The sequence below is a fragment of the Falco peregrinus genome, chromosome 7 (genome assembly GCF_023634155.1).
Source record: "Falco peregrinus isolate bFalPer1 chromosome 7, bFalPer1.pri, whole genome shotgun sequence".
NCBI classification, from domain to species: domain Eukaryota; kingdom Metazoa; phylum Chordata; class Aves; order Falconiformes; family Falconidae; genus Falco; species Falco peregrinus.
In genome coordinates this window covers 12,460,423-12,472,856 of record NC_073727.1, presented here as the reverse complement: position 1 = coordinate 12,472,856, position 12,434 = coordinate 12,460,423, and the positions used below count along the sequence as shown (strand labels likewise).

Sequence of the window (12,434 nt, the reverse complement as noted above, 5' to 3'; positions counted from 1 at the left end):
GGTGGCGCGGCCGTTGGTGGCGGCCCCACCCCGGTGCGCGGCTGCCTGTGGGCTCCCTGGGTGCCCTTGCCAGACTGGGCTTGGCGGGGTCCCCCGGGCAGGGCGCGCAGCAGCGGTTTTTGCCCGGTTCAAGCGCTGTCAGCCCCTATCTTCTGTAGGGAAAGCGAGCGGGTTGATAGCGGCTGCGGTGAGGTGACCCGAAATGCCCCTTGTGTTTGGGCAGATAGGGAGCAGGGCAGCCCCTATGCGGGAAAAGGGGGGAGCACCTTGAGAAACATCGAGAAGAGGAAGGGTGAGGAAGCACCCAAGCTCCTCGAGGTGGGACATGGGGTGCAGTGCCAGGCACCGTGGGGCGAGTAGGAACAGGCGGGAAGGGCTGGGGTAGAACCACGGAGGTGCCAGGGCAGAAGCACGGGGGAGGGAACAGCTGTGTCCTCTAGAGGAGCAGCGTGTCCCTCTGCCCAGGAGGAAAAGCTGCCGTTGCTGAAGTCTCTACGGCAGCTGTGCATAGACAGCGCTGAGAACCGCGAAGCCACGGCACTGCGGGGCGTGCGGCTCTGCGGCAATGAGTGAGGGGCAGCGCTTTGTGCAGCTACAAAATGGTGAACCACCGACTTCCAGAACAGGAGCCGGCGGTCAGGCCTGGCGCAGGAGCCACGCGTGCCGACGCTGAGCACTGCTGGAGGCCCACAACCCCTGCAAGGCGCCGGCCCACCCCGCTCCTCGGGCCGGAGGCGCTGCGGCCTGCCCTCGCCCTCACTGAAGATGGCGGCGGGGCGGGCGGTGTGGGCGCACGGCGGAAGTGACGTACTCGGGACGCGCCGGCGGCGCGGGGCGCAGCTTGGCTCCCGCGGGCGCTGTGCGGCGGGGTGGCGCCGGGAGCGGCAGGTACCGTCCGCGCCGCGCCCGCCTTCCCCCCCCCGCCCCGCTTCTCCAAGGGGCCGCTGCCCGCCCCGCGGCCCGGCGAGGGGACGGCGGGTGCCAGCGCCTGCCAGCGCCTGCGGGGTCGCGATGGCGCGGGCCGGGCCTGGAGGGCGGGGGCGGGGCGGCGGGGAGGTGGCGGCCGCCCCCGCCTCGCGGGGCTCCGGCGCGCCGGGGGGGGGGCGAGCGGCGGCCGTTGGCGGGACGAGAAGCCGGCAGAGCCTTGAGACGGAGGGCGGGCGGTGACGCGGCCGGGGCCGAGGCTGGGGCGGCCGGGGGCGGGTGGCGGGGGCCGCCTCAGGCCGAACCTGGCTCCTTCCGAGTGCTGCCGCGTCCCGAGGGAGAGACCCTGAGGGGACGCTCGGGGCCTTCTGCGGGACGGCCCTTGCCTCTGGGCCCGGGCCCCGCGCCGGAAGGGTCCCGGGCGCTGGCAGCGGGGATCCCGGAGCCACGGTGCGGTGGTCACACGATGGACCGCTGCGTAGGTGGGGTCCTGGCTGCGGGTCCTGGCACGGCTGCTGCCGGGCCTTTGAACAGCAGGGCTGGTGAGGAGCTGACTTGATTTCTTCTAGGGTGATGTTCAGGCTTCTAATTCACTCCTCTCTCCCACCTGTAAAACCTGGATGCTCTGTTTGATAACCTTCGGTGACAGTAAAGATGATAATATCTTGTGGTCACAGGGGAAAACGCATGCCATTTCATCTGCAGTATAAATATTCTTGTAATTCTGAGCAGTCATACCTTAAAAAAACAACAAAACTGCACACTGAATAGGCTCTCTTCAAATTTTGAGGTGGTCTGCCTCTGGCCTAAAAATGACCTTGATTATTTCTGGGTAATAGGTATCTAGTTAAGAAAAATAATTAATGGAAAAATATTTGATATCAAGCTGTAACATTTGAATTCTTCACTTGTGTTGTTTATTTCCGCAACATGGCAACAGACGTGTGGATGATTTTTAATTTTTTTTTTAAAAACTATACATTTCACTGGTGTGCCTGAAATTGGCTTTCGCCTATTTCTTTTTTTCTCGTAAAGTGCATGTCATTGTTGTTTGAAATCTGTTAGTGCCTTATTTTATGGAAGGGGATGGAAGAAGCTTTCCTAGTTCCGATTTGACCAGCGATGCTTTTCCCACAGAAGAAAAGATACTTTCGGAAGCCCAAGTGTTAAAATTGTCAGAAAGAGACTTAGAAGCAATGTGTCAGTAAGCTTTTTGGTTAGTAGTCAGGGGAATTAAATTCTAAAAAATCAGTTCTTTTCCAGCTAAAGAAAAGCTTGGAGTAGAATGAGCGTTAAGAGCTTGAGTTGTTTGTGTAGGAGGGTTCCGTTAGGCAGAAGCCTGCTCATGTGGGCCAGGTTACCTGCCAGAGACTTCAGCAGAAGCATGCTGCAACATTTCTGTCGAGTGTGCCTGAAAAAGGTTATTTTTATGGATTGTGCGTGTGTGCATGCATGTGTGTGCGAATGATATATTTATCTTTATGTGGGTGTCTCTTACCTAACTCAGCAGCTGATAGGTTTGGGTTTGGTTTTCTGTTTAGGTTTTATTCTCAGGATACTACTTTTTCTCTTTTCAGGCTTTGATTAGCATTTTAGACTCATAACACACAGTTCTCTGGAGCTGATGTTTTCCTACCACTTTCAGCTTGGCTTAAAAAGCTAGTTTGCTGGAATGTTTTAAAGGGTTAAAAACCCTCTAGGATTCAAAGTTAATTTAAATTAATTGAAGGAAATACTTCTGGCCTCACCAAAGAAATAACTGGAATCATGGATCAGAACAACAGCTTGCCACCCTATGCTCAAGGCTTAGCCTCTCCTCAGGTAAGAACAAGTGATTGAATATGCAACTGTGATGTGAATTTCTTTGTCAAAGTGTTTTCTGTAACTTCAGCTTTTTGTTTTCAGATCTGAAGAACTCTGCTAGGTACTGAATAATACTAATATAAAGCAGTATTTTAAAACCATCAACTTGACTATCTAGAGGTGTAAGAAATACACAGATATATGGGGTTCCTTTAAGTTGAAATATGACTGATGAGTTGGAAGTACTAATGTAATTTTGGTGATTGCCTTTTAAATTAACATACATAATGGACTGTTGCTGTGCTATGAATGAATTTGGTATGATGGCCACAGTCCTTGTTCAAACAATTGCAAGTTAAATTGTGGGTCAAAGTTGAGACATATGCGCAAAGTAGTGTGAGAAGCGTGTCAGCATCACTGGCTGGAGGTGAACAATGCTAGAACTGACAGATACCTAGAGGTAATATTTTAATCTGTAGAAGAAGTGCATTTCCAAGGGTTTTCTGTTTTTAGCGAGTTACTACTATGTGCCTCAGGTTTGATAGGATCGGTTTACATTGATTTTTAGACTTCTGAAACCTTTTTCTCTTAAAACCAAAATGGAGTCAACATGATCTGTAGTTTCTGTTTCATGCTTTCTGTTGTAGGGTGCAATGACTCCAGGAATTCCAATTTTTAGCCCGATGATGCCGTATGGCACAGGACTGACACCACAGCCTGTCCAGAGCACCAACAGTCTGTCCATCCTAGAGGAACAGCAGCGGCAGCAGCAGCAGCAGCAGCAGCAGCAAGCAGTGCAGCAATCTACATCACAGCAAGCAACGCAGGGAACATCTGGTCAAACTCCCCAGCTCTTCCACTCACAGACTCTTACCACAGCCCCTTTACCGGGAACCACACCTCTGTACACCTCTCCAATGACTCCAATGACTCCCATAACTCCTGCAACACCAGCGTCGGAGAGCTCTGGGATAGTGCCACAGCTACAGTGAGTGTCCCATGTGTTAGTGCAGCGTGTCCTTTCTCAGATAGCCCTTTAAAGACTTAGGACCAAGGCCACATCAGAAATGGGAGTACTGCATTTTGGTGGGAAGGGAGATCGTGAGACTGTGTGGGTCTCTACCAACAATATGAGTAATTTTTGCTTCTATTTTTAGCTTAGCTTTGTTATTAAACCACTTAGTAATATAGTTTCTTAGTGATTTGTCAACTCTTGTCAAATCTTTTAAGCATACCAGTGGAGGTTGTTATGTATGTCTTCATTTAGCACCATTGTAACTTTTAACTCTATGCACTTTAGTTCCTCGTGCTTAGCTATAAAGTATTCTGATTGATAATTGGGTATTTCAGAACATGTATACCTAGAAAATTATTCTCATTTGTAATTTACTGGATACTTGTGACCTGTTCACAGAAAAGCAAATAGCTGCACATCACTGTGCATAGAACTTTGTTAGTGAGATATTAAAGCAGAATACAGGAACTATCACAGCTGAAAGGGAATTAGAAGTGTAAAGGGGAAGAAACTAGTTGCTAGTCTAGGAGCTAGACCACAGTTCTACTTAGCATTCCATGTTCCCTTTTCTAGTTCATGGCTACAGCTGAGTTTGTTTAAGGGGGAAAAAAACCCTTAGAACTAGTTTTGGGGTTTGATATGGAAGTATTTTCACTGAGCTTTAGTTTTAAAGAGACTTTTACAGCAATTTATGGAAGGCACAGAGACAAATGGTTGAAAGAGTAGTTCCTCGGGTTTTTTTTTTTGTTTGTTTTTTGGTTTTTTTTTTTTTCTTTCCATTGAGGACCTTTAGATTTCAGGGTCTTCCCAGAAAACAAGTTTCCAAAGATATTTTTGCTCTAGGAACTTCTCTTAAAACTTTCTAGAGACCTGCTATCCTGTCACCTGGCAATGGGTTTACCCCCTGGTTATTCCCACTTAGTCCTGCACCTCTTCTTCCTTCTTGAAGGGCACACCAAGGAAAATTTGAGATGGTGTTATTGTTATTTCATCGTCTCCTGTTTCTAGCAGCTTTCCTGATTGTGGTGGGGGCTCTCAACATCAATAGGAAAGATGCTATTGAAACTTACTTGGAGAAACAAGTTTTAAAAAAAGTAAAAAAAATAAAATTAATCAAGCTTGCTGAAAATGAGGAAGATGTATGCATTCTTTATCGGGTTTTTAATGTATGTCTCTGAACTGTCTTCAGGAATATTGTGTCCACGGTGAATCTTGGTTGCAAACTTGACCTAAAAACTATTGCGCTTCGTGCCCGAAATGCTGAATATAATCCCAAGGTAAGAGAAATGTATTGGAGTTCATCCTGTAACAGGTATGTTAAAGGCACGGGTTGTGGGTGTAGTTGGTAGATGGAAAACCTTCCTGCCATAGATGCAGTTTTATACTATAGTTAAAGAAATCCTTAATAAACTTAGACCATCCTGTCAAATTAGTAAAAAGTATTATTATACTGATGTAGTTGTGTTTTACACCAGGCTATAATTTGGTAGATTTAGAAAGAACACAGCATACTTAGGAACAGCCTAACCAACAGTGTAATACACTGGCCAAGTTTTTTGTTGTGAATCTGGCCTCTGCTACTATTCCTATGGGTGTTTCTTTGTAGTGCTCACAAAATTCGTTTCTTGTATTCCTGTGAAATGTCTGACGGCAAAGTCTTGTTCCCTGTCTCCCAACAAGGAGAAAGGAGGGAAGAATTCAATTCCTGGGCTCCTGCCAGAGCCACGGTTGTTCTGTATATGCATTGGCTTCCTCCACCTGGCTGCTCCCCTGGAATTCTTGTGGTCGCAGCACAGTCACTCATTTTGTACATTATCATCTGGCTTCCCCTCTGAGCGCTGTTCTTTCACGTTGTTCCCCAGTACTGCTGCTATCTCCTTGCTTCCAATGGCTGGATTTGGTGGAACAACAAAATGACAGTGATTTTTTTTTTTTTTTTTTTGCATGTCAACTTCTAAGTTGCCTGCTGCTTCTAAATAGCGATTTGTGGGATTTTTTTAGCCTGGGAAACTTTGAACAGCAGAGGACCTGGAGCACTGAATCAAGAAAATTATGTCTCTTTGTTTTTCTTTTGGGTGGCTTCTCTTGGAAACGTTACCTTTGCAGCCACAGTAGTTGGACACTTATTTCTAATAAAAGTTTACATGTTGTGTAGTTGAATTGACTTGTGTTTGAAAGGCTGCAGTTTTCCTGGGATGTGGTAGGTTTTTTGTTTTCCTATTTGGGACTTCGTGCAGTTTACCTGAACTCTGCTCTCAAGGATTAAAGCAGGCATGCAGGCATTTGTGATAAATAACTGTTACTGTAAGTTTACATCAGTGATGCTGTTACATAACTGCATGTGAGTAAGATACTAGTGCAGCAAAAATTTGAGCATGCCATGGTAACTCTTAAGGTAGGGGTAGGTGGCTGTGTAAAACAGAGTAATCAATACAAAATGCTGTTTTCCACAGCAGAGAGAAAGAAGGGTTATGTAACACACTCCTGACGTTTAGTCAGTACGTTCTGTCAAAAGTGTTGCTTGGCTGTATTATTTAAGCTGTATTTTGACAAATGTGCTGTTAGGTAATCACTCTACCACCTTGGTTTTGTCAGCAGAACAGACTGACAGAACAGAACTGTATGGGACTGCACAGTGAACTGGTCCAAGTTAAATACAACAGAGGAATAGGGGTCTGTCTGTGTGTCTGTATGCCCGCATCAGTTACCAGTTTCTCTTGCTTCAAAGAGTTTAAGAATATTTGGAAATGCAGGCAGAGATGTTACAGTACTTAGAATGAAAAGCCAAGGCTAACTGGGCTGCCTTGTTCAACCTACGAAGTTGAGGTGACTTACGTTTATACAGAACTTTGATCTCCAGCTGTTCTGTTTGCTGATAGGTATTCTAACGCTGTCCAGTTTTTTAAGACACAGAAACAAGAGATCATAAAATATTTGCAGAAGCCTTCCATCATCCTGCTTGTAACAGATCAAATTTCAAGACACGTGGAGGAATTTTTTTAATTATTTTTAAGATTGTCTCTCTTGCTCTGTTGCAAATGTTAGCATTATTTATATGTTGCATGTACAGTAATGAGAGATGAGCTTAGTAAAATAGGAATGCAATGGTAAATACTCTTTCTCTCTGACTACATCTCAGTGTGTCTTTGAAGCTACATACAATTTAAGCATTTCAAGTAAATTTTAACTGATCCATAATTATGTTTGAACTTAGTATTTCTTTGCGTTACAGGTCAACTTGCTACTTAGATTATGCAAATTTGGTTTTAACGTAATGATTACAGCAATGTATCACTAATAGTCTCAATGCTCACATTTCAGCGTTTCGCTGCTGTTATTATGAGAATAAGAGAACCACGTACTACTGCGCTTATATTCAGCTCTGGAAAAATGGTGTGCACAGGAGCAAAAAGGTACGTTTAGGCATTACAAGCAAACAATTCAGGCTGTCTTTTCTCTTGTACCACGATGCTTTAGAAGTACTATTATCTGTATGCAGTATTTGTATATATATATACACACCAGAGTTGTAGAGGTACAACTAAGCTTGCTCCCCAGTTATTTTAAATAGACTAATATACATTTCTACACAAAATGTCTTTTCATGACTGAAAGAGAAAACGGTAGTTCTGTTTCTGAAGCTCTTTCATACAGCCTGATAAACTAATTTGCGGAGGTTATTATATTCACTTTTTTGGCTTTACAGTTATCTTTTTTTTTTTTCTTAGTAATTTAAAAATTTCATTGACTAAGCACCGGAACTGCTTAAACTGTAGGGGTGGTGGCAGAGGAAGGGTGATTTTATATTTGAACAGTTTCATTCATCACAGGCCAAGAGCTCCAAGTCTCTGTTCCCTGTAGTCTGATCTGTTCTTAACATGATCATTGAAGTGTAAGAATTGAAAACTAAACATAAGCTTAACTGCAGTGGGCAGGAGAGAAATTCTGCTCTGAAGAAGTCTGCTAGGAATCCAGAAGGAATAAGCTAATGAGCAGATGAATGGATAGAGCCATACAGGAAATGCTTTCTCTACCTGGTGACATTTGAAGTTCAAGTTGTCTTACTCTGCATTAGGAGGAACCACATCCTCAGCCATTTACAAAACTGAAGCAAACTGAGTTCTGCAACAGTGTGCAGTTGTGCTCAGTCCGCGTTTGAATGCCTGGGCTGAATCAAACAGTGAATTTTGGCAGTTCACACATTTTTATAAAAATACACATTTTCTACCAGTAGTAGCTCAAAGTTGTTTTACACCAAAAACTTAAGTTACAGTTTTCACATGCCATTAGAGGGACCTGGGTTAATATTTTAAGTGTGTGAAATATGTGGATTTATAATTTACTGTTTTCTGCCTCATGAACAGTGAGTACAACATGAATTATTTTCAGGATCCTAGTACCAAAATTAGCATGCAAACCAGTGCTAGTTGTTAATTTTGGATGCAAAACTTCTTCCCCCCCCCAGCTATGTATATGTGGCTTAATGCCATTTTCCTCAGTTAAGTATTACTGAAGCAATAATATCTTTTTCTCACTTCAGTGAGGAGCAATCCAGACTGGCAGCGAGGAAGTATGCAAGAGTTGTTCAGAAACTGGGTTTTCCTGCAAAATTTTTGGATTTTAAAATTCAGAACATGGTGGGCAGCTGTGATGTGAAATTTCCCATCAGATTAGAAGGATTGGTACTCACACACCAGCAGTTCAGCAGGTAAAAAAAAAAAAAAAGACAAGACTTGCTTATGTTTCATTCTTGCTACATATTGACTAGCTTAGACAGTGACATCTGTTCAAATTATTCCCTTGCACCAGAAGGAAAACTGCACTTTGTTCCCATTGCTGCACTGCCTTGGGTGTAACTGAGATTGCCCAATATGAACCCATCAGAATCATCTTCCCTGCTACTCTCTCCAAGTTTCAGCCAAGTGTACATCTGCTCTGCCCATTCCTGCAGTCCTGCAGATGAAAGACTGGAACACGTGTCTGCAAGCATGCTTAAACACTGTCACTCTCTTTTCTTACAGCTACGAGCCAGAATTGTTTCCTGGCTTGATCTACAGAATGATCAAGCCAAGAATTGTTCTGCTTATTTTTGTTTCTGGAAAAGTGGTTTTAACTGGTAAGTGAAGACACTATCTTACACCAACAGGTTAGATTTAGACTGCATTACAGAGAACACACAATGATACCAGAGGTACGTAAGCTGCTAGGAACTCTTTGAGAGATGAGATCCCGGTACTGACTAAAATCCCAGTACTGACTAAAAACAGTACGGTATTCTGTGGATGAGTGCACAAAGCAAACCACAAATTTGGCTAAATCCATGTAAGCAATGAACGTGAATCCTAATCAAGTATGCAGGTCCCCAAAAAGCTGTAAGAGCGCAGGTAATGTTTCTGGGGAAAGCTGAGTGTTTCTGTGGGCTGGGTGCGCGTGACTGAGCTAACTTCTTTGACAGCTTGGCTGGAGGCTGCTGCCATTCTCCTTTGGTAGAGCAGCCAAAGAAGGAGAGATACCCAAGCTCTAGGACCTCCTTAACCTCAGGCACTCCACCTACACCTTTCCTTTTCCCCTCCTGCGAGTCTTACTGTGGAGGAAAAAAAAAAACCACAAGACTCACAGACAAAAGGAGGAGCATGTCCCTGCAGTCTGGTGGGTGGCAGGGCTCTGCAGCAGTCTCATTGCCAGACCTTGCTCCCCCAGATTTTCACACTCTCAAAAAACTCTCCCCCAGTTAGGCCTTTCTGCAGAAACAGCCTGTGGAGCTGTGCTTTGTAGTTGGGTTTCCTGCAGAAATTATGTATAGAAAAACCCCATAAGCACAAAGATGCTAATCAAAGTTTTACCAGTTACCAGAATAAACAGCGAGAAGGCTAGTAATGTATGCTGTATATGAAATGTGTATTTAAAAAAAATATCTTAAAAATAGGGATCTATGAATACACATAGGTTTTATACAGTTGCATTCAAATAAACCTTCTAAAAGCTAAAATTATTTGGTGAAAGGTACAAACTGACTTAATCCCCTCCTTTTCCAGGTGCTAAAGTACGAGCAGAAATCTATGAAGCATTTGAAAACATCTATCCTATTTTAAAGGGATTCAGAAAGACAACGTAACAGTTTCTACATCTTTTAGAGAAATCAGGGGTATATTTTCAAAGGTATTGTGTATGGCACAGCAGTAACAAGAGATGGACTTCAGTGAAACTGCAACACCAGGACTTGGACTATTTCCCAGTTAGTGCCTACTTCCCTGATGCTCAAGGGGAACCGTATTCTTGATTATATCTACTGAGTTACTGTGACTTGCTTTACTGGGCTGTTCCTGGAGCAGTCCCTCCAAGTTTTATTTATATTCTAGCTTTTAAATAGTTTTAATGCCAGTTCTATTGATAGAAGATCTGTAAGTTGGTTTAAAAGACAACTGCAACTGTGTCACTCAGTGTATAAACCACTTAAATTGCCATGTATATATGTTTTAACTTCCTTCCATAAGACCATGGTTTTTATAATTTTCAGAACTTAAGCTTTTAGATTTTTTTCAATTTGAAATTTCTTTGGTGCCAGACACATTCCCTCTTTCCAGTATTAAGCAAGACAGAATAAATTTATTCTAATGAAAATGGCTCACTGTACATATATATATATAATATATACCTTCCTTCTCTTTCTTCCTTCAGCGCCACATGTACAATAAACCCTGTTTATACAATTATGGGAACTGTCTTAATGAATTTTAAAATTACCCAGTTGATAAGAGTGAACTACATTGAAAACTTTTTTTAGTTTAATCCGAGTTTTTCAATAGCACATGCACTACTACAAGCAATTTGTCATTTATCAGAGAATCCTAACAGTGCTCTGGCTTGCTTACCAGCACTCATATCCCTGGCAACATCTAGCTTGAATATTTCTAGTATGTTAAGACTAGATGGATGACCAGTTAAAGAGGTTTGTGTTGCCTTATGTTCAGCAGGTGGGATTTATGCAAGTCTTAAATAGCTACACTTGGCCGAATTAGAACAAAAAAGATCCCTGCTTAGCTTTTAGAATTTCTTTAACTACTACTTTTGTATTTTACCAACTATAACAGTCTCACTATATTAGTGTTCCTCTAGAATGTCAAAGCCCTCCCAATTGCAGTCAGTATGTACATAATCTTCCCTCTGAACTGTGCTTGAAGCTTAATGGGCTGAGAACTAAAAATAAACTTCTTTTCCTCAAGTAAGTTTCCAGTAATAGTAACCTCCTTTCTCTGACTTGCACGTTCTTTCAAACAGCTTTTATCTAAAACTAACCCAATGTAACCAGAGTCTCTTTATTTACTAAGTTGGCGTTTCATTCCAGCCAAAATGAAGTTTTGTCTCAGCCTTGCTGCTGCTCTGTGGTGTACGAAGACACGGACTCTGGTTGTGGTGCAACCAGAGACACTTCATGGTACAGAGAAGGTCATATTTATATCTCTGAGCCTGGATACAAATTCCAGATGTACGGACCACCAGGCTCAGGGCAGAAACCATTCATGCAGTTACACAGCTATATATCACTACAAGCATGCAAACACCTTTTGGCTACTAGATAACCACATTTATCTTTCTTGCTTTCCTTCACAATACCCAGTTGTTCTCTTATCTCCTGTCAGATCAAGACATTCTCTATCCTCTCATACATCTTATCTCCCACCAGTAATGGTCAGACATTCTTCATACTCCTGTCATACATCTCTCTTCTCTACCCTCCTCAGACATTTTCCATCCTCCTCTCCCACACTGCTGTTAACAAATCCTGAGCAACCTTAATCTTTAGTCTTCTCTACTCCCCCTCTAGTGGCGTACACCAGCCTTTCTCCAAGCATTTTAATAATTGGTTTCATGGATCTTACCAGAAAGCTGCTGGTTTAATAATGTAGCTTTGCCAGGGTAAGTTCAGGATACCCAAACACTGCAACGCCCCCAGTGCCACGCCACTGTCTGCCATGAAACAGCGAACATTCCTCATTGCTCTTGAACGTAACTGTATGTCGATACTTTTGCAGGACCCTGAACAGTATACTACCAGCTTACCTGCAAAATTCTTAACTCTGCAAGAAAACTTGGAGCCTTAAGTAACTGTGGAATGGTTTTCAACAAAATCATTCAGGCTGTACTATAGTGACTCAAGATACTGTTGGCTGTTCCGTGACATATACCAAAGCTTAAAGCTACCCTTTTAGAAATTATGTGATGACAAAAGTTTATAGGCGAAGCATTCCCTGCCTGCTCAGCGGAGTATGTCCAACATTTAAATACATAAATAGAAAAAAACACCAACAGTGGGCCTAGGGCTTTCATAAAATCGCCTTCAGAATCACCGGCAAGCAGATGTGAATGGTTTGAGCAGGATAAGGCAATATGAAACAAGTAAATTTCATACCGAGAGAGAAAAAGCCTTACCTTTTCTGCAAACGTAGCTACAGCCAGAGGAGCAGTTAAGCAACTACTGAAGTTAATCCAGCATTATGGTTTCACTTTTCTCAGCTATATGCCACTCCAATACCAGAAGAATGTCTGCAGAGGGTACTTAGATGGCAGACTTAAGGTACAATTCAGCTTGAAAATCTGCTGCTACAAGACAAATATGTTCTGCTATGGCTGGCTTTGTTCAAACTGCTTCTGCACCCGACAGTCCTATGCAGAAACAGTTCAACTCAGTTAT

At 43.3% G+C, this 12,434-nt stretch overlaps 1 protein-coding gene across 4 annotated transcripts; it reads left to right on the top strand.

The window, feature by feature from the left end:
- The first annotated feature begins 57 nt into the window (after positions 1 to 57).
- Positions 58 to 10,455, top strand: TBP (TATA-box binding protein). Of its 4 annotated transcripts, none has more exons than XM_055810489.1 (8): positions 58 to 318; positions 2,502 to 2,745; positions 3,375 to 3,715; positions 4,932 to 5,019; positions 7,064 to 7,155; positions 8,283 to 8,450; positions 8,764 to 8,858; positions 9,778 to 10,455. In XM_055810489.1, the coding sequence occupies exons 2-8, from the start codon at positions 2,692 to 2,694 to the stop codon at positions 9,855 to 9,857; spliced, it is 918 nt and encodes a 305-aa protein (XP_055666464.1). In that variant the 5' UTR covers positions 58 to 318; positions 2,502 to 2,691; the 3' UTR covers positions 9,858 to 10,455. The 4 variants fall into 4 exon arrangements, with proteins under 4 accessions (XP_055666464.1, XP_055666462.1, XP_055666463.1 ...); XM_055810487.1 differs by lacking the exon at positions 58 to 318 and adding an exon at positions 803 to 888; XM_055810488.1 differs by lacking the exon at positions 58 to 318 and adding an exon at positions 1,194 to 1,466.
- Positions 10,456 to 12,434: the final 1,979 nt, after the last annotated feature.